This window comes from Desmodus rotundus, chromosome 7, assembly GCF_022682495.2.
Source record: "Desmodus rotundus isolate HL8 chromosome 7, HLdesRot8A.1, whole genome shotgun sequence".
Taxonomy (NCBI): Eukaryota; Metazoa; Chordata; class Mammalia; order Chiroptera; family Phyllostomidae; genus Desmodus; species Desmodus rotundus.
Genome location: NC_071393.1, coordinates 14,453,217 through 14,480,589, shown reverse-complemented (window position 1 = coordinate 14,480,589; position 27,373 = coordinate 14,453,217). Strand labels below are relative to the sequence as shown.

The following is a 27,373-nucleotide window of genomic DNA, read 5'->3' as shown; positions in this document are numbered from 1 at the left end:
CACACAAGGGGGACTGTCTGACCCCCCGCCCCCCCCAAACGCCCCTCAGCCACAGTGGTGGGAAGGCCAGCTCGGCACCTGCCAAGGGTGCCAGTGAGACTCCAGCTGTGCAGGGGCCCGCGGGAGTCAGGACACGGCTGCCTAAGGTCTGGACAAGAACATGGATCTCTGCCCTGACAGAGGAGCGGGCAAGGCCTGGCTCATCCCAGACCAGAGCTGGTCCAGACGCCTCCAGCAGCACTCGACTCCCCAGGCCACCGGCCTTGATGAGGGGCAGGGAGAGCTTGATATGGGTGGGCCAGGCCTCACACAGGAGCAGATGAAGGCATACGCGTGCTCTGGCCCCGAGGGACAGATCCACAGCCCACAGCACCAGAACCTGGGACCCCTGTGCCAGGTGCTGGTGACCAATCACACCACCCATATGCTGAGCACACCCCACCCTCCCTGGCCCACCAGGCCTTGGCCTCACACTGCTCCCCAGGAAAACAGGCCCAGAGGAGACAGGCAGTTGGGGTTGAGTCTGGTGCTTGGCTTCCAGGACGGGGTTCTCCCTCTGCCTCTAGAAACTAGAAAGCTCAAAATGAACGCACACCCAAGATTCAGGGTGGGGGCCAGCAACGCCTTGTGGGAGGGGATGCGAGTCCCAGGCTCCTGAGGCTGGTTTTCCTCACTGTCCTACCACATGGGACGGTGACACTGCAGCACGCTGTCAGAAAGGCACGTTCAAGGGCGGACAAACAAGCCCAGCTTGTCTGGAAACCTCAGGTCCTCAAAGCAGATGCACGTGCTGGCATTTCATTGTCCCCCAGGGCCTCCAGTTCCGAGGCTTGGCCAGGCAGCCCACCAGGGAGCCTCTCCTCCCACAGTGCAGGGAGCTCAAGAGGGACCAGTCCAAGGAGCTGCTGTCCCAGAGGGACTAGGAACTGCCCTGAGGGGCCAGGCAGGAGGTCCTTAACGCCTCAGTCCCATCTGTGTCACTCCTCTGCCTGTTCATCTAAATGAGACACAGACCAGTGTGTCAGGCTTCTTCTAAGTCACCATCTGTGGGTCCCAGAGGGTCCCCAGGAAGCAGACACGCACTCATCTGTTCCCCAGGGAACAAGCCCGGTGGCGCCCTGTCCAGCTTAGAGCTGCAGGATGGAGGCATGGGGGTCCCTAGAGGTCACTCCTTCTCACTTCCCAAGAGCAGAGTCCGCCTACAGCCAACAGTGCTCCAGCCAAGTCTGGCTCCCTGAGTGTTACTGGTGGTGGGCGGGGGCGGGTGGGGAGGCCGGGAGGGGGGTGCGGTCAGGCCTGGATGAGGAACCTATAGGGAGGATGCTCTGAAGTGGGGAAGAACGGACACCTTCCCTCTATCCTGAGAGTCTCAAGGACACTCTGTGGAGGTGAGTTTTGGGCTGTGACCAGTAGGACTTTAAAGTCATTATAAGGCCTAAAGGCCAACCACACGGAACGTGAAAACTCAGAATGGCTTCTGAGGGGGACGGGGACAATGTGGTTACCGCAAATCCTGGCTGCCTTCCCACAGCCGGCCCTGAGCGGGGAAAGGCCTTGCACGTCACAGGAGCTCTCTGAATGGCCACTCTTTCCACTCAGCAGCTGCAGGCTTGGGTCGGAGCTGTGACCATGGCCCAGCACAGCTCTGCTTAGAAACCCCAGGCTCCCCTCCACCCAAGAGCTCAGTGTGGCCCCATCCCCCAGACCTAGCTCCCAACGGCTCACCTCCCCTCTAGGCCCACACTCAGGGGTGTGTCGGGGGCAGAAGTTTCTCCACCGGGAGGATGGAAGGAACAGGGCAGAAGCTGCCCCTGTGAGCAGGAAGTGAGGGCCCAACAGGACCACTGGTGGGGGGGGAGTGTTACCTTTCTCAGGAGGAGCTGTTGTTCTAGGGGTTCACACCGAGCAGTGCTGCAATGTCCCCATCCACCCCTCACTACCCAGGATGAAGGAAACAACCCCCCCCCAGTGGAATGGAACATTCCAACTGAAGTAGGATGGACTGACCCAGGCCAGTTACCAGTTACTACAGGTGGGGGATGGGGCGTGTGTGCTCCTGCCGGGCCCCCCAGGACCCTGGGAGATTCAGGTTTGACTCTCAGCAAGGCCAGAATGGCAGTGAGGGAGTCAGGGTTGTCCATCCCTCGATCCCCGCCCCCCACCAGGAGGCTCCCTCTGGGTACACAGGGCCTGGCAGCCCTGCTCATGTCCAGCCTGAGGCCGCTGAGAACTTGCGCCTGCTCTCCAAGTGGAAACCTCACTGGACGCCAGGGTCACCCCTCTAGAAGCCTTAGCAGAAACTCCAGTGCCCCCAAATATGTGTCTCTCGGCCTGACCTAGTGCGTGTCCCCACCCTGGAGAGCAGGGCCGCTTTCTCCCCCTGCTCCCCTGACGCATGGCCATTGGGCAGCTGTGTCCAGGTGGGGCCACCAGCCCTTGCTCCCCTGAGTTCCAGGACTAGAAAACAGACAAAACTTCACAAGTAGGGAACGCGGAAATGGACCTCCCCAGTGAAACAGGTGAGCCATCTTGGGGAAGCCCTGGGCAAGAGAAGGGGAAGCAGAAAGATAGGCCCAAGAGTGCCTCTTCCAAGCAGCCTGAGGGAGGCCCAGGGAAGGACGGGTGGAGCTGGGGACAGGGCTCTCCCAAAGGAAAGGACCCTCCCCTCAGGCAATCCCTAGTGCCGGCGGGGACAGGGCTCAAAGAAGGACAGCAAGTCCCTCCCTCCCCGCCCCTCAGGAGGTGACCCCGTGACATGTACCGACACTTCCAGGTCCCACTGAGGCACAGTGCAGCGATCGTCCCCCAACCCCCACGCTTGCCCCAGGCCCTTTCGGCAGCAGGGAGGAAATCCCGAGCTCTCTCAGCTCTGAGGCCAGGAGATGCTGCTACAGGATGTGGAGGAAGTGAGCTCATCCAGCCGGCCCCATGACTGCCATGCGGGCTGGGGAAGCCCACAACTTGGTTCAGACTATGGGGTGGGCTCCTCAGGCCCCAAGCCATAAAAGTGTGCCCCGAACCGCAGGGAGCTGAACGGCTCAGCTGGGTCTGAAAGTGGCCTCCCAGCCGGGTGTCCCGGAGAAGAGCCCAGCTCACTCACATGCAGGTGGTCCTGTCCTCCCTCGGCTTCCGGCTGCACCCGACTCTGGGGAGGCGCTGCTCCTTCAGGAAAGCCTTGGGTTGGTGGGCGGGGACTTGGGCTCCAGCCACTCAGACAGTCGGGGCAGGGGCAGGAGGGCGGACACCAGACAGCTGGAGCTTCGCTCCGCCCCCCAGCCTAGCCCTGCCCCACAGCTCAGGGGCCCCTTTAAGGGGATGAGGGGACAGCTCCCTGTGGATCAGTCAAGGGACTTCCCCAGTGACACTACCTGGGTTGGGAGTTAGGCTGTCCTCAGCAGGAGCTAGTCTCCTGGGGCGGCTACCTTCCTGATGCTTTCCTCCACCGCCTCCCCCATACCTGCCTCCTTCATACCTGCCTCCCTGGACAGGCTGGGCCCTCAGGTGCTGGCTGGCTTTTCAGGACTGAGTAGCTCTGACTAGCTCTCCAAGTGAGAAGGAGAGGCAGAAGGTATCTAAGTCCGTGCTCCTCCCCATACTTCATCCGGAAAACACAGGATGCCCCTGGCGCCACTTTCTTTCCTTCAGGCAGACACACCCCCGACGTATAAAATCCCCCCCGCAGACCAGCAAACAAGACCCAGGGGGCAAGGTCCACCCCCTGGGCGGAACACACAGGATGAAGAACATGTGGGGTAATTCTGTGCCCTGCTCCTTTTTTTAAACTTTATTTTTCAACTAACAGCTGACACTCAACATGATTTTATATTAGTTTCAGGTGTACAGTATAATGGTTAGACAATCGTGTTTACAAAGTGATCCCTAGGTGCCCTGTCTTTCTACCCCACTAGATAGAAGAGCCCTAACCTGCGGGGCCAGCACCCCACCTGCATGCCCACCAAGTCCACATGGGATGGAATGAAGCAGCTTAACATTTTCACCAGGGGGAAGGTTGACAGGGAAGGATTGTTCGGCCAAGAAAGGGAGCCAGGTCACTGGCTGTACAGGCCACGCCCCAGGGCAGCATGCCGCCCAGTGGCCACACTGCCTCAGAGGCTCATTATTCTTGCTCAGGCTACGGAACAAAACCTAACCCCAGCTCCTTCCACCGAGAAGGTAGTTTCTAAGGCAATGTTCAGAAAGGTAGAGAGCACCTGCAGGGCTTGTGAGGAGATGGGTAGCTGGGCCAGGGCAGCCTAGCCCAAGCAACTTCTCCACGACAACCTACAGACCTGGGCTGCCACAAGGGGGCCGGAAGGGGAGACAACGGGGAGGGTGATATTCCACACCTGGAGTGCACCCATAGGAGCAGAGAGGCAGGGGTGATCCATGTGGGGTTCCAGCCCTGGGGGCCCGAGTGAGATTTCAGACTCCTCACCCCAAAGCTCCAAGCAAACACCAAGTGAGATGGGATGAAAAGAAGCTGAAGCACAAGAAGATGCTGACACAAAACCCTAGCAGCACGAAATGCCGGAAGCAGAAAGATGTTGCAAGACCATTCATTCCAGCTTCCCCAAAGCCTCCAGTACTTCCAGACCAGGCCCAGCTCACGCTAGACCAGAGGGAAAAACCAGTCTGTGGACCAAAAGCCCAGCTTCTCATTTGCTGAGTGGCCTCTGGCACCAACACTCTCCCCTGTAAAATGACCAATCAGGCAGCTTCATGCCATCTTCCAAGGTTCCTTTATGGCCATTCAAAGCCTCTCCGGTGATGGGTGTTTAGAATCATAAACCAGCCCAAGGTCAGCCCTCTGGGCCTTCTAACCTGACCTCCACCACCTGTTTCAGCAGGGAAATGCCTTCCAGATTCCAGACAATAAATCATTTCTGGGAAAAATAAAAACAATTTAATAAGTTTACTTTCCCACACTGAATGAGCCCCTTTAGCCCACATCAGGGCCCTAGTTTCCAGTCCTCCAGTCTTGTTTGGACTCCTGCAGGTGGGAGCGCCATCTAGCACCACTGAGAGGCTCTGCAGGCCCCAGGCCATCTGGCCACCAACACCTGTGGACAAACCTCCTCCTCCAGGCCAACCCACTGCAGCTCCCTGACCAGTGCCAAGGGATAAAGCAGAGGTGGGACAAGGGTGGCAGGTGCTCTAGATAATTCTCATTCCTTGTGGGCTAGTGGGGCACCTTGAGGAAGACCAGTGTTTGCAAATGTTCCTTAGCAGTCCTATCAGCCCCCAGGACTTCTCTGATGCCCCCGGGCTCATGAAGAGCCCCTTAGTGGCTCGAAGGAAGGGTGGCCTCCAGCAGGATGAAGAAAACAAGATGCATGTAGAAGAATAAACTCAAAATGGATTAAAGACTTAAAGACATGAAACCATAAAACTCCTAGGAGAAAACACAGGCAGTAAACTCTCCAACATCTCTCTTAGTTAATGCATCCTTTTGGATACGTCTCCTCTGGCAAGGAAAACAAAAGAATAAACAGGACAACCTGGACCTAAGAGTTTTTGCACAGCAACGGAAACCATCCACATAGAACAAAAAGACAACCTATTAAATGGGAGGAAGATTTGCTAATGACACAGCCGATAAGGAGTTAATATCCAAAATATATAAGGAACTCATGCAGCTTAACACTAAAAAAACCAAACAATCCGATTAAAAAGTGGGCAGAGGACCTGAATAGACATTTTCCCAAAGGGGATATACAGATGGTATGCAGACATATGAAGAGATGTTCAATGTCACTAATCATAAGGGAAATGCCAATTAAATCCATAATGAGCTATTACCTCACACCTGTCAGAATGGCTATCATTAATAAATCAACAAACAAGTCCTGGGGAGGATGTGGAGAAAGGGGAACCCTTGCGCAACGTTGGTGGGATTGCAAATTGGTGCAGCCACTGTGGAGAACAGTATGGAGGTCCCTCACAAATCCTAAAAACAGACCCACCGTATTCCACTTCTGGGTATTTCTAAAGCAATCCAAAACACCAATTCGCAGATACACGCACCCGTTCTCACTGCAGCATTATTTGTTTACAACAGCCACGATATGAAAGCAACTAAGTGTCCTCTGGGAAACGATTGGAGAAGGTGTGGAACATGATACAACGGAATATTACTCAACCATAAAAACAAATGAAATCTTACCATTTGTGACAACATGGATGGACCTAGAGGTTATTATGCTAAGTGAAAAGACAGAAAAAGACAAATGCCATATGATTTCACTTATATATGGAACCTTAAAAACAAACAAACAAAATAAAAAAACAACAGAAAACAAACTAATAGATACAGAGAACATTTTGATGGTTGCCAGATGGGAGGGGGTTTTGGGAATGGGTAAAAAAGGGAAGGGAGTAAAAAGTACATATTGCCAGTTATAAAAAGCCATGGGGATATAAAGTACAGCCTAAGGAATGCAGTCAACAATATTGTAATAACTACATACGGTGTCAGGTGGGTACTAGACCCAGAGTGACCACTTCATAAGTTACCTAAATGTCTGACCACCATGCTGAACCCCTGAAGAATACTGCATGTCAACTGTAATTGAAAAACATTTTTAAAACGATTTTATTTATTTATTTTTAGAGAGAGGGGAAGAGAAGGAGAGAGGGAGAGATATATTAATGCGTGGTTGCCTCTCACGCACCCCCTACTGGGGACCTGGCCTGCAACCCTGGCGTGTGCCCTGACTGGGAATCAACTAGAGACCATTTGGTTCACAGCCTGTGCTCAATCCACTGAGCCACACCATCCAGGGCTGAAAAAATGTTTAATGAGTGAATTTTACTGTATGTGTTTTATAGCTTAATAAAATAAAGTGGGGGAGAAGGTACTCTGAAGTGGAGCAAGCCCAAAAGAAGGCTCCCTGCAGGGCCCTGAAGGCTGCTCAGCCGGCCACCCTGGACTCCTTCCAGCCATGAGCTCAGCCTTGTCTTGTCCTCATCTTCAGGTAGAGCCCTCTGCCCCGCCCCCCACTGGCTGCTCAAAGCCACAGAGGCAGTTCCCAAGTGGTGCAGCTCAGAACTGTCCCCAGGCTGGGGGAGGCAAGGGGGTGGAGGCAAAGGCTGAAGGAAGGGGTCTGGGCTACCAGGGGGAGTGGCTGCCACAGGCAGCGGAAAGAAGGGGCCCTGAGGTTGGTCATCTTAGACCCCCTTCTGTCCTAGAATCAGCAGATTTTTTGAGGACAGAGTTGAGCTGTAAGTAAATGGCGCCTGAGCAGCCAGGGAGCTCGACTTCCCTGCCAATCTGATATTTGCCCATTTTAACATCCACATTTGTTCTCTCAACACCTATTTAGGGAAAAAAGATACTATTCGCTGAATCTCTACTCCCTGCCAGCACGAGACCAGTTATTTACACATACATCATTCTCACTGAACAACTTTATGAGGAAGTTAATAGCAGCCCATTTAGAGATGAGAACGATAAAGTCACAGTAATTATAGAAAGTTTAAAAACGTGCAGAACGCGTTCACTATTGCCCAGCTGTGTGAGGGCCGACGGGGCTCCGGATAGCCGGGAGGACGACGGGAACATGGGGCGATGCGGGAGCATGCTCGGGCTGGTGTGTCTTCCTACCTTTTCATGAACTGGAATGCTGCTCCATACACCTTTAAAAATTCTAAACTGAGGCAAGAAATAAAAAGGTGGTGGTAACGCAGGGAGTAGGTGTGGAGCCCTCACTCACACGCAGGCCTGTTGTCTACATGCTGCTCCCCAAACACCTCCGACATCCCCGCAAGCCCCCCACAGCCAGGTTAAAATGAACAAAACTGGGTTATTACACCCAAAAGTGTACCGATGCAGTTAGGGGTGAAGTTTCATAATGTCTGCAATATACTCACAAATGGTTCAGAGAAAAATACATACAGAGATAAAGCAGATATGACAAACCATTCACAACTGTTTAACCAGGGGTTGTGTATGTGGATAACGACTATTCTCTCAACTTTTCTACTCTGTTCAAATGTTCACAATAAAAGAATGGGAAGACCTAGCTTTCAACCACAGAAAGCCCTCTGAATATTAGTGAGGAAAACCCAAGCTCCCTTCGGAGTGCTGAGGCACAACAAGCCCGGCCTGCTCTCAAGGTGCCCCGTGCAGCTGCTGCTGCTTCCCTCGTGGGAACTCAGGAACCGATGACCACTGAGCCCGGGCGTGATCAGCACTCTGCGTGCCCGCTCCAGACTGGGTACTGGTGTTGGAGGGAGAGAGCTCTGTGTGCCTGATGGGAAAGGCCGGCTGCCAACCACAGCCCACTCCGCGGCCACAGCCTGTCCCACCACCATGGAGTCACCTCCGAGGCTTGCAGGAGGGCCCCCACTGCCATCAGGCTAGAGTTCCCACCACATGTTCCTCTGTCCTTAGGTCAAGGAATAAAGGACACAGCGGAAACGCCAGAGACCAAGGGGAATCTGTCACCAGAGGTCACCCTGTGTGGAACTCCAATCACCTAGATGCTCATGGGAAACCCCGGAGTCACAGCTGGGCACTCCCCAACACACATGATGTCACCCAGCAACTTCAGGGTTACAGCTGCCACACACCTTCCGCCCCTCCTGTTAAGAAGTACTTATGAAGGTTCTGTCCCCCCTTTTTGACCTATGGGGATAAGAGGTGGCACATTTGAAATCACAAGTGCCACACAAACGCAGAACCAGCCACGGCCCCAGGCACAGCTGGCTGCCTCCCGTCCTGTTTGCGCAGTTCACTTGGAGTGCCCCGTGGCAACGGCCCTCCGCCCGAAGACCAAGCACCAGGTCTGGGCAGCCCAGATGAACAGGCACTTTGACCACAAACCCCAAGCTCTGCCAAGACATCGTGAGTTCCTGGGGGGAAAAATCCCTCTGGGAAGTGTCTGCTTCATTCCTGGTGCTCCGACTGCCCGTGGCTCCTGTGCAGAGGGCGGGGAGACCACGCGTGCTGACGGGGCCGAGAGCATGGGTTCCTTGTTTAGTGCCACTCGGTATAAATGTTAAGTTTATAAATACTCTGAGCCAATATAAACAGAGAAGAAACATGTGAAAAATGTTAAAGTGGACTCACATAAAGAAAAGCGAATTACAAACCACGTTAAGGTTCCAGAGTCTTGACATGCCCTATTTCCAGCCTCAGTAAAGAGCAATTACACCCCCGCTACCTGCTCAAGTCAAAGATCACGACTCATTTCCCACTTCCCTTCCCCTCCTGTCCACCCTCCTTTCAGAACATCCAGAACTGAGTCCCTTCCCCCCACCTTCTCTTGCTGGGATACTGTCAGAGCCTCCCCGCAAACACCTCCTCCACCCCAGTCTGTCTTCATAGTAGCCAGAGTGATTGGATCAGAACCCCAATCACTCAGCCCTCACTCAGAAGGCAGGCTGTGTAATGAGGTGCTCCAGCCTTCCTACCTCTCTGCCCTCTGCACCTCCAGCCACACGGGCTCTTTGCTCTTCCTCAACAGTGATGGACACAGCTGTCCATCTCAAGCCTTGGCCTCGACCTCTCTCCCCTCAGATGGCCCTTGGCTCATCCTTCCGCTCCTGCAGTCTCTACTCGTGTACTGAGTGAGGCCTTCCTTCCCTGGCTGCCTCAGTCCCAGCCTGGACATCAGTGCCCTTCATCTATTTAAGGTTTCTCCACGGCATCTTCACCCACCAATAAGGATAGAAACTCTGGTTCTATCCATGAGTGGATCCCCAGCATCTCAACAGGGCCTGGCATACAGGAGTTCAAATGTTTGTTGAATGAATAAGTGAACTCAAGAAGAAAGGAATCATGTTCATCTATGAGAAATTTTGTTTTGCTAATATCCAGTGAGGTTCATGTATTCAAGAATACCAACCACAAATGTACAATCATTTTAGAAGCCAAACGCACAGCACAAACCGTATAGGTGTCCATACGCTTTCAGACAACGATTCCACACCTAGGCATTCTCCCTGCGGAAAAGGCCTACATGCAAAGATGTGCTCTAAAACTATATTCGCTGTGGCAGAAGCCACCAGTGCACCAGAACCAGCTCTGGTGGCAGAGCCACTTAAAGTGCTTTCACGCACTCTTGAGAAATCATCACATAGAGCAGTTATGTATACAGCAAAAAGGGCAAGATAAAAAACAGGTATATATGCATGTCAAAACAGACAAAGACAGGAAGTGAATGTTTAAAAAATAAAGCCCATGAGCATGCAGTCAGCCATGATGAGAAGGGGTGGGAATCATGAGCACCCTCCCTGTTTTCCAAGGTTCTATTGGTGTTTTACCACTTCTGTTACTTAAAGGGACGGAGACTGGTTCACAAGGGCACCAATACTGTTCCATAGGAAAAGTCGTCCTTCAACAATCATCGCTGGGAAACTGGATGTCCACATGCGGAAGAGTGGAACTAGACCCTAACCCTACACCTCACAAAAGTTTTAAGTCAAAATGAATGAAAGACAAACATAAAACTTAAAAGGATGAAACTCTTAGAGGAAAACAGAAGAGAATCTTTAGGACGTTGGATTCAGCAATGAATTCTTATTACCAAAAATAGGCAGTAAAAGTAAAAATAAATTGGACTTCATCAAAATAAAGAACTTTTGTGCATCAAAAGATATTATCAAGCCCTGCCTGGGTGGCTCCGTTAGTTGAAGCATCGTCCTGTGCAGCAAAACGTTGCTGGTTCAATTCCCAACCAGGGCACATACCCAGCTTGTGGGTTCGATCCCCACTCAAGGTGCATGTGGGGCAGCCGATCGGTATCTCTCTCTCTCTCTCCCCCCCTCCTTCCTCTCTCTCTAAAAACCAATAAAAATATTCTTGACTGAGGACCTGAAAACAAAGACACCATCAAGGGAGGGAGAGTGCGACATCCGGGGCTCCAGGATATGATCGTGTCAGCTGTGCCAGCGAAGGAGGAACGCGGTGAAGGGCAGCTGCCAAGCGGGACATGGATTCGGGATCTCACCCCTCCAGGCACTGCTGGAGTGTTTCAAAGAGGTAACTGCTGGTATTACAAGTGTGTCAGTGCGAAGAAAGGGAGCCTCCCTGAGGTTTCTATGGTGCTGGCAGCTTTCCTGCTTTTCAACTACTGCCCTTCTTATAATTATAAGGAACCCAGACATGAGTGGTGATGTAAGCACCACTGAAGAGGGCCCAGTGTGGGTTCCACATTCCTGACCATGACATTTGCCCAGCACCTCTGAATCCTTTCATAACCTAATTAATACCTAATAAAAAGATGACTGGCACTGGGAGGGGGAAGGGGGAGAAGTGAGAAGACAATCCACAGAATGAGAGAAAATATTTGCAAATAAACACATCTGATAAGGGTCAGGCTGTCCAGAATACAGGAGTGGGCAAAAGTAGGTTTACAGTTGTTCACATGGAAAATAACATAATAATTTATACATAATATAAATGGCGGTATGGCTTCTTTTATACTACTACCAAAACCAGAAATTCTATTTCAATAAAGGAACCATACTGGTATAAATTCTGCAAGAGCACTAGGGTGCGGGAAGGAGGCCTTCCGTGAACACGCTCTGCATTACCACAGGCAACTTTCCGAGTGCGCACGCTCAAACACGCCTGATATTTAACCAGTAAGAGCCCTCGGAACACGGAGGCACCAAACACAGAACATGCCGGACGGGCAGGCCGTTCACCTCCACCTCTTGCTGTCACTGTGTAACTTCTGTGCTAAGAGCAACTTTTACTAGTAACATGGTATTGTTCTAAGAGCATGGGATTTGGGGTCAGCAGATCTCATTCGGGGCCCCACTCTGCTACCAACTGGTCTTTCCTTTTGTAAAAGGGCTCTAACATTCGCCCTGCCCACCTCAGCCAGCTGCTGTAACCAAAAGGGTTCAGAAAAACTGCGCGATGCTGTTCGCCATGAAGAATTACAACTATCTGCTTAAGAATTTTGATACCGGGGAATAAACTAGATGTTTCTGCGGCACAAGAGACATTTTTTACAAATGGGAAAGGGGAACAAAGACGCCCTGCTGGCACCCTGACCAACAGGGGCTGAGAGGAATGCTTCCTGAAGTGTGGGAAAGGTTACACTGCCCATAGCTCAACCCACATCTATCTCCTGGAAATCTGGAAAACGCTATCTGGTAAAAAATCATCCAACTACCTCAGCTGCGCCCTGATCCCAAGGGCTCCTCTCAGCAGTAACTGCCAGCCTGTCTTCTCTTTCAGCTCTAGAGATGTCAGACCGGATCTCAGGGACATGAAGAGACTATATTCCAGCAAAATCGCCACCAGAGATTTCCATGTGCCACTTAAAAACAAAGCCCGGAAGGGAACCCATGGCTCATCTTGTCATGGCTCCTAAATCTGGTCTGTCATCAGAAATCGCCTCGGGGGCTTTGTTTCTTTTTTTTTAAATTAATTTATTTTTAGAGAAAGGAGAAGGGAGGAAGGAGATGGAGAGAAACATTGATGCGAGAGAGAAACATCAATCAGCTTTTTCTCCTACGTGCCCCGACCGGGGACTGAACTCACCACCTAGGCATATGCTCTGACCGGGGATCAAACCAGTGACCTTTTGCTTTTGGGACTGAGCCACAGCAGTCAGGGCTTCTAGGGGGCTTTTTAAAAACAGAGATCTTGGGCCTTGCTCAAACACTTGGGATGAGCCCAAAGAATCCACAAGGTCTCAAGTTCCCCAACATTCTAGTGATTGGCCAGGCTGGTGTGCTCTCTCGTTTTTCATACAAGGTGACAGTGATTAGCTGGGGTCAGGGGTGGGACTAAGACCCAGCCCCCAGCGGCCAGTTCTGAACTGCCCTGAAATCTTATGATGTCTGCTTGGAGCCCAAACCATTTTCCTTATTTTGAAAAATCAGGAGCAGTCCCTTGGCCATTTTATTCAACCAACAGAACAGTATCTAGCCCTGGCTGGTGTGGCTCAGTGGATTGAATGCCAGGTCCCCAGTTGGGGGTCTACTAGAGGCAACTTATCGATGTGTTTATTATACATTAATGATTCTCTCCCTCTCTTTCTCCCTTCCTTCTCTCTAAAAATAAATAAATAAAATCTTAAAAAAAAAGAATGGTATCTAACTTAAGTCCAGCTCTTTACCAAAGGGGCTTCAGGCCTCACGCTGTACTAGGCCTCCCCACTGCAGCCTCCCTTCACTGTCCAGGCCGAGAACTTAGGAGCTAATCAACCCTGTCCTCATTACAAACAATCGTCTTTCAGGAACTGACTCATATACGTCAGTAATCCCAATTATACAAACAGTGGATGCTAAAAACAAAACAAAACAACTACTGACATCAGTCTTTTCCAATTTTGGAAGTAGCAAATTTCTTCTAAATGTAGATTCTCTTGGGATACCTTTAAGATGAGTGGGGATTTCCTAAAACCATGCAAGCTCGTCACAGGGTGAGTCAGCTGACAAATGCCCAGGGACAGAGAAGCCAGTCTGGGTGTGACACGTGAGCACAGTCCATCAGTTTCACAAATACTTTACTGGTCTAAAGGAAAAGATTACGTTTACAGAGGAAACCATTAATATCATGGAGAGTAAAGTGAGTAGAGAGTGCTTTGGAAGTGTGCCTCGCATACAATGCAATCACCCTTCGCCAAAGGACTTTGTGCTATGATACTAGAAGACAGAAAACCTTTTGTCTTTCTTGGTCTGAAGCAGGTTATTACAACGTACAAGGCATACGCACAGGCCAAACGCAGGCGGACGAACACACACACACTTCTCAGGACAATGGCCACAGCCAGATCTGCATGGCTGGTTGCCTAAGTCACAGCTTTACAGGACTGTTGGAGATCAAATGAAATCCTTATACTGGTTTCCGCTGGAGGAAGAGGGTCGAAACCCAAGTCAAAACAGGACTTTGGGAAGAGGCCTGTGATGTGTGGCATGTACCTCCAACAATTCCTAGACAAACCACGTTACAGCGGGAAGGAATCTCAGAGTCATATTCCAATCCAGCCCACTGTTTCATAGTCGGAGACACAGAGGACCAGGTGAAAGCGACACATCCTAGTTCACACAGCTACTGAGGAGCACGCTGGGACTCACCTTCAGGAGTCAGATGCCCTGGCCACTGGACTCAGCTGAGCTGATTACCAATATGGAATGGTCCGTGAGGAGACCCAATGCATCATCCCAGATACCACAGTACCTTTATTTGTGTCCTCTCTTTTGCCCAGGCTACCAAAATCTATTGATATTTCAGATTTTTCATTTGTTAAATTATGGCTGCAAAGGCGGCAATTTTTAAACATACACATTTATACTCAGTTTCAGTATTTACTGAATGTCTGCTCTGAGTCAGGTGTGATCCTGGGCCCCAGGAAGCACAGATGAGTAAACAGCTCATTATGCATCACACAGGGTTCAGCAACATTGAAGCCTGCCCCTGGACCACGTGGCCCTATGGTGGGGGGAGCATTCTGAGCAATAACTATAAAGGAGTTTGATTCTTTCAGTCTGGTTCCTGGTGAGAACTTATCCGCATCCCAAAAGTCCAACCATTTCAGCTCATCCTCAGACTGAGCAGGGCATGAATGGCCAGGATGCCAGCCCCAACCCGTACAAGGCACGAGCTCTGAGGATTTCAACAGCAGGAAATTTCCCCTCAGAGCCCGTGGGGAGACCAGGGGTAGGTCTGGCGACAGAAGGGAAGGCTGGTGTGACCCTGAAGATACACCTTCTGTATCCAGCCAAAAGCCCGTGGGAGACTAGAGCTCCAAGAAGTACCTTTCACTTTTTCAAACACTTAAACTTAGGGACATTTAAAATGTGACAGGCCACCACGCCGCATGAGATACCAAGGTGGTTCCACCGTATTCCTACCTCCCAGTGCCCAGCGAGTTTGGGCGGAATCTCCAATCCCAGCTTCTCCAGCTCTCGCTCCCTGTACTTCTCATACTGCCGGTAACCCGCATAGCCACCGCCAGTCACAAACAGAAAGGGCAGGGGGCGGAACAGGAACAAGGTTCGAGCAGGGGCAGTGTGGACTTTTCTGGCGTCTGCAACAACAACAAAAACAGGAAAATGTTGAGCCTGGGAAAAGGGACAGGAGTGAGTCACACAAGCACAGCACCAACAGGAGGGCCAGTCAATGTATCCCAGGAACCCTCAGTAAAGGTGACTGGACCCTGGAGGATCTCACAGGTAGGTGTAACCCTGAGTCATTACTGAGACTGTTCTGTCTCCAAATTCTATCATTTAGCAAGGGACAAGCATCTTTCCTCTGAAACGACAGCGTACTGTACCTTTACTGCCACTACAGTCACAGAATGTAAGAAAACACTAAAGAGCAAAGACGTCAAGAAACTCATCAAGGCTGCCCCGCTGGCCACCGACAGGCCCAGGACTCGGAGCCAGCTACCACGTCTCACGCAGGGCTCTCTGCTCTTACTCTAACAACGCAGGGCCAATTTTTATTGGACACCACAATTCTCAAATGCCAAATCCCAAGCTCTTACAGTGCAACAATCCAATTTAAAAATGTACAAAGGATTTAAAAATACACACCTTCAAAGAAGACAGACAAATGGCCCAAAAGCACCCGAAATGATGTTCAGTATCTGTTACGGGTTGGACTGTGCCCTCTCAAAATTCACGTATTTAAACCCTCCCCCCCCCCCCCGTAACTCAGAGGTAACCAAGTTAAAATAAAGGCATCCTGGTGAGCCCCAATCTAGTATGACTGGTGTCCCTACAAAAAGGGGAAATCTGGACGCAGACATGCACACAGGGAGAACGCCATGCGAAGATGAAGGCAGAGCTTGGGGAGACACATCTACAAGCCAAGGAAGCCAAAGGCTGCCAGCGAACCATCAGAAGCTAGACCAGTGGCATGGGACAGGCTTCCCCTCACAGCCCTCAGAAGGGGGCAACCCCGTCCAGAACTGTGAAAGGATAAATTTCTATCGTTTAAGCCACGTGACGTGTGACACTTTGTTACAGCACCCCCAGCAAATCAACACAGTGTCACTAGTCATCAGGGAAATGCAAATCAAACCCACAGTGAGTGCCACTTCACACCCACTAGGACCGTTATAATCAGAAAGGGAAGTTTCAGCAAGGATGTGGCGAAACCCGAACACTCACACACAGCCGGCGGGCCTAACGTGAGGCAGCCACTCTGAAAACCAGTGTGGCAGTTCACATACTGTAAACCCTAAAAGCACCACGCAACCCAGCCACTCTGTCTTAGGTGTGCTCCTAAGAGAAGTGAAGCATACACCTACGCAACAACTTCTACAAGAACGTCCAGGAGAAAGATCGTTCATAACACAAAAAACGGATACACTCCAACTGTCCATCAACTGCTGCCTGGAAACACAAAATAAGGCACATCCATCCACACAGTAATACAAAGGAATGAAGTGCAGACACATGCTAAACATGAGCCCTGAAAACCTTATGTAAAAGCGGCCAGCCACAGAACGCTGTGTATTGTGAGTCCGTTCACATGAAGTGTCCAGTGCAGGAAACATCACGGAGACGCGAAGTACATTAGTGGTGGCCTGGGGCTGGGGGCAGGAGAACGAGGGGTGACAGCCTGATGGGTCAAGGGTAGTGTTCACGGCGTGGTGAGCAGGGAATAAAAGTGTTCTAAAAGTAGAGGAGATGCTTGCACAACTCTGTAAACATACTAAAAACCACTGAACTGCATACTTAAAAGGGTGAATTTTATGGTATGTGAATTTAATAAAACTGTTACTAAGACAGTACTGTAAGAGCTGAATTCTCCATAGCCTGTGCAAAGCCTAGCAGCACACCCTCCGTACTGCCTTCGACTTCCAAGAGGCATTCATCCTGCTCCCCACGTCACTGTCCCTCCAACATGTTTGCGTTGTTGCTGTTTCTTTTACCAACGAGCAAGGATGCCATTAATCTCTCCCATCTTCTAACTATTCCTAATGAACCCTTACTACTTGATAACTAAATGTTCTACCTCTGACAACCAAAAAAGACTTGTCAAAAAGCAAGAAAAAAAAATGTTCTCTTTCTGAAATATTTGGTGATGAGAGAACTGTTGTACCCTCCCTGCACTGAGCCCGGATCCCAGACTAGTCCCACTCTGCTGCATGCTGCCCGGTACACTGGTCTTTCCTTCGACTACAGGTCTCTTTCTCTTGCCTCCTCTAAGTAGAGAGCACCCTCCACTCCTGTCCACTGCTCCGCTGGGTTTGTCACTTTATAAGCACAGCTTTTCTGTACAGATTACAGCCTGATTTCTGAGGTTCCCCACCTCCATCTTTCACATGATTCCTACATGTTCCAGCTTTCAAGTCCTAATTAACCAACATCCAGATGTTCTCCTATTAACTACAGTAAGCTTTTTGTTTCTATTCACATTAACCATCTCATTTTATTCCCAAGGTACTCTTATTGGCCAGTTAAAAATAAGCCTTTGGTATGATGAATAAAAAAGGTATTTAGATAATAAAGACAATACACATTTTCAAAAGGGTTGAAACTGCTGCTTACAAGATCTGAACAGTTTGTAACCCAGTGTGGGGAAGAGACGTACTCCTGAGTCCCCCCGGCCTGTGTGAGGGTAAACTGGGATAACTCTCTTTGAAGAGCAATTTGGCGTAAATACCAAGTTGTAAAATACATAAACCTTTGATTCAGTAATTCCACCTTTACAAATATATCCTGGAGATGCATAAAGATATGTCACTGCAGAATCACCTGTGGCAGAAAAAGACTAGAAGCAAACGCCCAACACTAAGTGGTACAGTCATACGACAGACTACCATGCAGCCAGTGGAAACAATGAGAACAGCTGATGCTTCGGTGAAAACTGCACACCAGGCACCGCAAGCACCTCTCAGGTACGATTTCATGTAACCCCAAGCAACACCCGTGGAACAGGTGCCACGTTTACCCCAGTGTACTAACCAGCAAACTGAAGCTTGGAGAGGCCAACTCCGCCTCCGAGTGTTACTTACTTGTAGAAAAGGCTCCGAGGGGAAGCTTCCTTAAGGACTGCAGGCACTGGCTCAGGGCAGGGTTTTCACAGTGATGCAGGCTACAATCAAGCAAAAAGAGCCATTAAACATTTTTCTTAAAATTAAAAAACTCAGTAGCTCAATGGCAAAATGTGCATACAGTCTACAGATTCAACAGCAGTGCTGTATCAATGTCACAGTACTGTTTCTTGGTTTTGACCATGGTCCTGTGGTGATGTAAGAAAACGTCCTTGTAGGAAAACGGCTGAAATGTTTAAAGGTCAAGTGCTTCAGAAAAACAAGTACCCCCCCCCCCACCCCCACACACACGAAAGAAGGCCTTGGCCAGGTAGCTCAGTTAGTGTCATCCCGATACTCCAAGGTTGTGAGTTCGATCCCCAGTCATGGCACATACAAAAAGAAGCAACCAATGAGTGCATAAATAAGTACGACAACAAATCAATGTTTCTCTCTCTCTCTCTGAAAAAGTCCATCTAAAAAGAAAGAGAGGAAGGAGGAGGAAGAATAAAGCAAATATAGTTAACATGTGGGGAGTCCAGCTAAAGGGTATTTGGGAATTCTATGTATTATTTTTATAATGTTTCTGTAAGTCTGAAACTATTTCCCAATAAAAAGTACTTTTTCTTAATGACACATAAGACCGTAATAAGCAGGCAGGCCAGCACTACGCCACACAGCCATGTTTCCGCACCACGAACGAAGAGCCATACGCAGCCGTGTAGACATCCAACCCCTGCTCATTACAGAGACTATTCCTGCAGGTGGCTAAAATTTTACATTTTAAATGGCCGTCCTGGAAAAAAGCCACAAATAAACCCCGCTGAACCCCTAATCTACTTCAAGTCTGGAAGGCTCACCTGTTTTAGAATTTCTGGATTATCTTTTGTGGCTACTTTGCCACAAAAGCTACTTTGACAGAATAAATAGGTTTCAATTTTTCTGAGAAAAAAAACGACCAATTATTTTCATAACTTGAAGCTCCGAGAAAATACTTCTGATTTACTTTGTTTCCTCTTCACCCAAGGAAACTGGACACATCCCCAGTGGCAATAAGTGACCATACCAGCAAGTAAAGCATTAATGATTTTTAGCTAACAATGGGATCTCCCCTTAATTAAAGAGCAAATATCCCGCTTTCAATTCAGACAGTGCTTCAGTTTCCCCAAATAGTGACCTGAAATCTAAAGTGAAAAAACTATACTCTTGTCAGTAAGGGTTTCTTTTTTCCTTGGAGCTCTTTAGGATAGAGATAATAATTTATTATAAATGTCTAAACTCCTATTTTTGTGGAAAACGAAACTGCATCTATGATTTTCATGCAGTAATACTTATTTTCAGGGATGTTTAGTAGTTTTATCTTATATAGATATCCTATAAGCATTATCAGATTTAGGCACCTCCATTTTTCCGCACGGAATTTCCTTGACTTAAAAGCACCTTTACAGCACAGTGCAAATATGTCTAATGTGATGAATCTGATCTTCCTATAGGCAAATAGGGTTGTATGGAGAAAAAGCAGGGGCCATAACCACCACTCCTAAGGCCAGAAAGATGCAGAGCTGTGAACACAGAGTCTGCTTCAATGTGAGCGTGCTTTCTCCCCCCACAAAAGCCAAAGCCTAAAGCCCTGCTTTCCGCACTGAGCAAGAACAACGGTAAAGCCGACTGAAGGGCACATCGTTGTGTTCTGTACACTGCTACACACTGCTTGCCTGGAACTAAAGCCAAAGCCACTAACTAACAAAAGAAGGTTTGCAGACTGGTGAGCAGGGCTTGATGGGGGCCTAGGGGGGCACAGATAGGAGACAATCGGCCACCCACCATAACCGGATGCACCATACTCGTGTGGTTTGCTCTGAGTGTGGGCTGCCCCCTCAGCAGCCTGGCCTGAGAACACAGACCTGGCCACTCCCAGGCCCTGCAGCCCCGGCCCTGCACTTCACCTTCTATCAAAGGACCCCTCCCATCCTCATACACACGCTGTACTTTCTCCAATCTCCTCACAGAAACGCTGTCTGCGGTGGGTCAGTGCTTCCCTTGGTTCCCACCCACTTTTTGCTCCTTCATGACAAGCCCTTAAAAAAGAGCTATGCTCACAGGCACGTCGCCCTCACCTTCCACTCCCTCCTAATCCCACTCTGCCAGCCTTTTGTTGCTATCTGTCTGTCACCTCTTGTCAGGTCACCACCTTCCATGCCGCCGACACCAACGCACGTGTCTTGGGGCTCATGTCACTTACCTCCAACGGCATTTCACACATTGTTGTTTTTTGTCTTTCTCTTTTTTAGAATCCAGGTTTAATTAAAATATAATATCATATCAGCTTCAGGTGCATGACATAATTTGGCATTTGTATATATTGCAAAGTGATGGTCATCATAAGCCTAGTTAACATCCGACACCATACGCGGTTACAATGTTTTGTTCTGATGAGGACGTTTAAGGCATGCTCTCTCAGCAGCGCTCAAGTACCAACGCAGCAGTACTCACCGCAGTCACCATGCGGCACGTTACACCCCACGACTGACTTACTTATCTCATGAGTGGAGCTTTGTACCTTTTGACCCCCTCACCCTCTCTCCTTCTTGAAACACATTCCTCCCTTGGCTTCTGGGACTGTTTTTCCTCCTACCTCTCTGGTCTCTGCCTAACTTCAAACTGGTGCCAGGCCAGGATTCAGACCTCCTCTCTGCCTGTGCTCTCCTCCTAGAGATGCCACTCCAGTCACATCTTTAAATAACTAAATGATGATGATCCCCTCACTGCTCCTTCAGAGACCTCCAGATCCGTATTTCCAACTGGCTACCCAACAAATCCACTAGGATCCAACTGAGTTCAGATGAATTCCTGACCCTCTCTAACTCTTCATTAACCTGTTCCTCCACCAGAGCTGTTCATCTGTGGCAGATATTAGCCAGATGTCTATCAAACCCATTTCCTTTCTTCCTGGGCACCCAAGACACTACATTTCCCAGCCTCCCTTGCAGTAGGGTGTGACTATAAAACCGAGCTCTAACCAATGCCAGGACCATTCAGGCTTCCCAGGCATCCAGTTCTAGGCTTTCCCCTTTCAGCCTGCTTGATGCAAACTTGCAGACCTTGGGAAGTTATGTGTTAAAGATGGCAAGAAACTGGGTTTCAAATCACTGCTGCCCTGCCTATCAAGAGCATCCACTGGGACTTACCTGTTACCATAGCTGCATTACTATAATTACTATACTATCTGAAAGAAAGAAAGAAAAGAAAGAAAAAAAAAGAAAGAGAAAGAAAGAAAGACAGAAAGAGCAGAAGGAAGGAAGAAAGAGACACCTGCATTCACCCAGCTACACAGGTCAAAACCCTAGGACTCATTCTTAAGCCCTTCTTTCTCACTATCCACATTAAGTCCAGTGGTAGGGAATGAAGACTGCACCTTCAAAACATATCCTTATCTGCCTACTTCTCACTGCAACCATTATAGGCACATCTCAGACATCATGGGTTTGGTTTCAGACCACCGCAATAAAGCAAGTATCGCAATAATACAAGTCGTAATCTTTTTGCTGGTAGAGGGTCTTGCCTTCAATTTGTAAAAAACGAAAAACACAACATCTGTGAGGCACAATAAAATGAGGTATGCCTGTACTCTAACCTTAGCCCAAGCCACCTGATCTCTTACCCTTGACTGCAATAGCCTGTTCCCTCTGTTCTAGTCTTGGCCCTACCAAATCCTGTGCACCACAAACCAGTCGGAGTGATCTTTTCAAAACAGAAAATGAGACCAGACCCTATATAATTAGTCCTTGCTGAACTCTCAGATTCCTGCTGCTCTCTCTCTCCTCCACACCCGTGCCTCCTTCCGCACCTGTGCATTTGCTGTTTGCTCTACCGGGCACACCCCTCTAGGCCGCTCACTCCCTTATCACTCAGTTCTGCACTCAAACGTTTCCTCTTCCGTCTGGTTTTTCCTGACCACCTTGGGCGCAAGAGGTGCCCCTCTCACACTTTAATCCCTCAATCATCTTCCTTCACTTTTCTTCCTAGCACTTCTCACTACCCGAAATAAACAGATTCTCTATATATTCACTTATTTGTTCACTGTCTATACGCCTGTAGGATTGCAGGGGTTTGCCTGTCTTCTCAGTGGACTACAATCTCAACCAGGAGATTAAGCCCCAGGGCGATGAATGGATAAAATCAACCAGCTATCCCTTCCACCTGATGAACTCACACAGGGTATCCTGCAAGTAAGTGGTTAAAGCCCATGATTAAGCACAAAAGTCTGACTGTGTGGCTCAAATCGCAGTTCTGCCACTTATTAGCTGTGTGACCTGAGGAACTTGCTTAATTTATTCCAAGCCTCAGTTTCTCCACCTGTAAAAACAGGCCCTACACCTCATTAAGAATGAGACAATCATGTAAAACCCTCAGCCCAGGGGCCAGGCACCTGGTTGTATATTACTATGTACATTAAAAGTAATATTATACAGCAAATGTTACTACATGTATTAAACGTAATAGAGCTGATACTCATCGCGCACACACTGGGATGGCCAGGTCAACTGTCTGTGTATGACCAGTGTCCATGCTGATTGTCTTGTGCCCGTATTATCATAGTTATAAAAACATTCTTAACATCACCTCTGATGGTAACATTTTAACTGTAGTTGTTATAGCTCTCCTGCTTTCTAAAGCTGGGACAGCTGTCAAAAATGAACTGGCAGGCCTCTTGACGGCTTTATTTCACATTCTTTCTTATATTATTTAGTAGAGTGTTTCCTCTCTCTCCTACTAAACTGAAAAGTTCTTTAAAATCAAGGCCTATTACAAGTATATCTTTTAATTCCTTCTTTCCTCCTACACTCCTCACAGTCTCTGGCACCATGATTTGCAGTGGTAGGGATGCCACAGACATTACTCCATGCAAGTCTCCCCCAAGCAACCATCCCTAAGTACTGTGTCCTCGCTTCTCTGAACCTAAGAGAATCACCTGGGGCACTTGCAGCCCCAACCTACACCTACTGAATTTGAATTGGCAGCAGGGTGGGGACAGATCTGGGAATCCCCATTTCTAATATAAATATCCACCCCACTCTTTTATCAAACATGTTTGGGAAACGCGGCCCGAAATTATCACCCAGGATATTGCTTTCTCTTTGTTCTATCTCCTGTCACACATCACCCAGTTACTGAAAAACTTCCCTGCAATATAAGGCTTTTATCTGTACATCTCGCAGATGCTGTTTTACTTAAAACTCAAAAAACTGTTAGCTTTTTAGGTTTTTTTTTGCCTCAACATAGTTTCTTTCTGTCTTGATATGTAATACCTTTGAAAATTAAGACATCTTATTGTACCCAATCCTTATCCCTCCCAATCACTGCACCTAAATCTAGTCTTATCTACCTATATGGTACTGAACTGTGACCTCCCCCCTTTTTAAGGACAGTGAGTGATCCTCTTCCTCCTCATTTAAAAAAATATTTTAGGAGTGTCATTTTTTAGTCTTTCCAACTCATGACACAGCTTAGAAGAATTCACGGCTGACTCAAGCAGCACACATGGTAATGACAGTGACACCACAGAGACCCACCTGTCCAAACCCCACCAGTTACCAGGGCACTGCAGAGCCCCCTCCTGAAGAGACCTCCGCTATCTTTGAATACTTAATAACGGGAGAGTTAAGCTTTCACGTCAAGGCCAATGACAGTTCTTGTCCCCTCTCAGCCCAAAGTCAGTGTCCTTTAACTTCCCCAAATTACAATGATAGATCACCTCAGGTCACAGAGCAAGCTTTGGCCAACGCCTATAAAACGAACCCTGCTGGAAACATAAAAGTATCACGCGTCTCCTTCCTTGACCGACATGACACCAAGCAGCTGACTCTGAGTCACAGCTACCAACATTTTAATCCATTTTCCGAGAGTTTCAACTGCTCCCAAGCCATTTGGGATAATAATAATAATAAACGCTCACACGGTGGGCAGCCCGGGGAAAAAGTCCTCGAAGGAGAGAGAAAAATAACCGGGTCGGGGTCCTGCCTCTGCCACTAAGTGGCTGGACGAAACTGATCGAGTCCTTCCCTCTCATAGGGCCTCGATTTCTCCCACTCCAAAAAGAGCTGTATTTAGATGACCCCTCGGGTCTCTTTCAGCTCTAAGAACCTAAGAGTTGGGAGTCACCAGGGTAATCAAGACCCCAATTCTATAACAGACTACTTTCAGACCACAGAACCCAAACCCCGTGCTTCAAAGAACAAGAATCCGACGTGAAAGCCACACGACTCCCAGTTCAGTGCTCTTACCACAACACACCGCCCCTTCCAAGAACACGAATCCCTCAGAGAGGTACCCAGTCCTGCCTCGACTCCGGTCGGGGCATGCGGCTTATTCCATCTTTCTTTTCTTCCCTTTATTTTTTGTACCTTGTGCACTATTACCGAGCGGGAAAGAGCAAAGTGAGAGCATTTAGACCAGACTCTTAATTAAATTCGGACCTCCCTATGCGGCGGTAGTCGCACCTGCTCCTGAGCTCTAGGAGGTGGGTGGCTCCGTCTCCGTGGCGAGACGGACGATAAGTAAACGATTCCTCTTTCCCGACCCCAGTTTGGCCCAGGCCGCCCCCTCCTTGAGACGGGGTCCCCAAGCACTGTACCTGCTCCGCAACGGCGTGACCCCGCGTAGCAACCTCAAGTACCGATGTGCCACGGAAGCCGCCATCTTGTCTCCTCCTCAGTGAGCCACGCCCCCTTTCGCAAGAAAGGCGCACTCCTGTGGCGTCACGAGCCTCGAGCTCACGGGGCCAATAAGGAACACGGGGACATTAGGGCGGAGTCGACTGAGCTCCTCCCCCTAGCGGCTAGCCGGTACGCGCCCCACCAGCCCCGGGCTTCCGGCAACTCCAAAGCCAGGTAGGGTAGAAGGTGCTCCCTCCCGCTTGCTAAACCTTGGTCCGGGGCGCAGCGTTGCCAGTGGAGAGAAAGATGTTCATACCTCCAACTATAATATATACTTGTGTATTTCTCCTTTTAGTTCAGACAATTTTTATTTATTTTAACGTTGATGCAAAGTCTAGGTTGTTACATCTTCCTGCTGGATTTGCCATTTTTTACCATGATGAATGTCCGTTTGTCTCTAGTAATGCTATTTGCCTTAATGTCTAGCCATATCTGATATTAGTACAGCTATGCTATATTTGTTGTTTAGTGTTTGTATATTTTTCTATTATGTCTTCCGATGCTATGTGTCCTTGTATTAATAGCATGTCTTTTGTAAACAGCATATTATTGGGTCGTTTTCAGTCTGACAATATTCATCTTTTAATTGAAGCTATTGGTCTGTCATTAAGTTACCCGTGGATTTGGATTTAAATCTCTTACATTTATTTTCTATCTAACCAAGTTGTTTTATATTCCTTTTTCTCTTTTCTCAACTACTTTTGGATGTATCGTTTCCTTCTTATTTCACTTTTTCCCATCCATTAACTGAGTAATTGTAATTTGTTTATAATTCTCCTGTTTTTTTTTCTACAAGCAGTATAGTTTTCTTTCATATTTTGATGTATGGCTCATCTCAACTTATGTGAATCAAGTTATGTTTATTTTTCTGTAAACTTAATCCAATTGTTCTAGCACTATCACTGAAAAGGGAAGGTGAAAGAACTTTCTGGGGTGATGGGAATACCTGGGTAGTGGTTACATAGGTGTATAGATTTACCAGAACTCATCAAATAATACATGCAAGTTCTGTGCATCCTCCAGTGGGTAAATTATGTATCAATGAAATGAGAAAAAAAATCCAGGAAAACCAAAACAAAGACAAAAACTACTGAATTAAGCTTGGCTGAAGCAGTTTGCTTCATGAAAACTTCTCCAGTTTCTGACTGGTCATGCAGCCAAAAAAGGTTGTTTTTTTTTTTTTTTTTTTGCAGGGACAGGTAAGAAACCAAGCTTTCTACTTCTGCTTTCCAGAGACCATTTCTAAAATGACCCTCCTAAATGCCAGGCCTGATGCGCAGGTGAGGGACATGAAGCCTCTGTTCCAGCTCATGAAGCCAGTTCCTAGTGATACTAAGGGAACACTGTAGCTCCTCCCCGAGATTGGAGGGATTGTCAAGTGAAACCCCTGGCTACAGGCTCCTCTACTTCCCAGCCGCCTTTGACACCCCTGGCCTAGAAGCTTTCAGCTACTTCTGTGTCGACAAACTTTGGTTTATCTCATCTCCAGCTCCTGGCTTCTCAGAGGATGTTGTTAAAGTTCCCCCAAAGCTGTGCTGCAGACCTAAATGTGGTGCATGACCTGTATAGGCTGAGGGTCCAGATTCACGATAGGATCATGGCCACCTTCACTGTCCCAGGAAAAGCTGTCTTTATACCACAGGAGCAGAGGAGCAACTCAAGAATAGCAGACACTTACTTACCTGGAACAGGTATGCGCAGTTTGCACAGTGAAGCCAAAGTGAAGATGACCCTAAAAGTAGCTCCTGGGGGACTCTTGGACAACAATAATCAAGTTCCAGTTCCAGCCTCATGACATTACAGGTAAAATTTTACCTACTTAATGCCAAACCACAAGAATAAAGTAACAGCCTTGAGAGTTATTTGAAAGGTTTCAAAAAAATTTTTATTTTCATAAATTAATACACATAACGGTGGGGATTTTAGAGGCACAAACTACCAAACAGAAAAGGAAATGCAGGGGCATCATGTATGCCAATGTTACAAAAAAAAAAAAAAAAAAGTACAAAATGTCACTGAACTATTGACCATGATAATATATAAACACTTCAGGCAGCTATTCACTGGCCCAGACCAGCCCAAGGAGATGCTGAGGCCTCTCCCCAAGAATTCAAATCCAATTCAGCACCAGAGAGGGACTCATAAAGACATACAATGAATAAGCATCAAATCTGAGAGTGCTGTGCTAGATGGTGGACTACATGGGGACCATCACTTTACCATCAAAATAGCCTTTGCTTCTTTCTCAATTTGTGGATAGGTATTCAATTTTGATTCTAATACAACTGAGCCTTCCTCCCCAGCTTTTTCACATAAGAAATTCAGTTGTGGTTAAGGTACCCTTCCCTTGTGTGAATACAGGAAAGGTTACTCCATGTATCTGGCCAATTATTTAGACTTTGGATACAGCCACCCACAATGTGGTGTTTAAGAGCTCCTTTCCATGATACCAAGGGGAAAAGTTTCCCCAAACAAAACCAAACCTCCAAGGGAATTTAAAAAGCACCAACTGCATACATCCTCCCATCCCCAGGTAATGGGAGAAAAGGATTACAGCCTAAAAGTAGGTCCTCTGCAGATGTTGATGCACATGGCGTTGATTACGAGATGGAACCCCAGCCTGGAGACAAATGCTGGCTCTGCATTCCATGAGGCTGCACCCCAGCCTGGGATCTGCTGGGCCACAGGCACACTCTGTGCTGCTCT

General features: G+C 48.4%; 1 protein-coding gene and 1 long non-coding RNA gene across 6 annotated transcripts in view; one reads left to right on the top strand and one right to left on the bottom strand.

Moving 5' to 3' along the window:
- Positions 1 to 24,701, bottom strand: part of PISD (phosphatidylserine decarboxylase) — a 31,976-nt gene extending 7,275 nt beyond the window's left edge. Inside the window, exons 1-3 of one of the 5 annotated variants that reach the window (XM_024566765.4) lie at positions 24,586 to 24,701; positions 17,934 to 18,013; positions 14,818 to 14,993 (exon numbers count right to left, since the gene is read on the bottom strand). In XM_024566765.4, the coding sequence (XP_024422533.2) occupies positions 14,818 to 14,993; positions 17,934 to 18,013; positions 24,586 to 24,650 (321 nt within the window). In that variant the 5' untranslated portion in view covers positions 24,651 to 24,701. Of the gene's footprint in view, positions 1 to 3,100; positions 3,164 to 14,817; positions 14,994 to 17,933; positions 18,014 to 24,585 lie in introns of those variants that run through there. The other 4 variants (XM_045200983.3, XM_045200982.3, XM_045200985.2 and 1 more) reach the window with 4 other exon arrangements.
- Positions 24,702 to 24,788: 87 nt separating this feature from the next.
- Positions 24,789 to 26,529, top strand: LOC139441035 (uncharacterized). Its single transcript, XR_011651413.1, has 2 exons — positions 24,789 to 24,841; positions 25,861 to 26,529. It is a non-coding gene; the product is annotated as an uncharacterized lncRNA (long non-coding RNA).
- Positions 26,530 to 27,373: the final 844 nt, after the last annotated feature.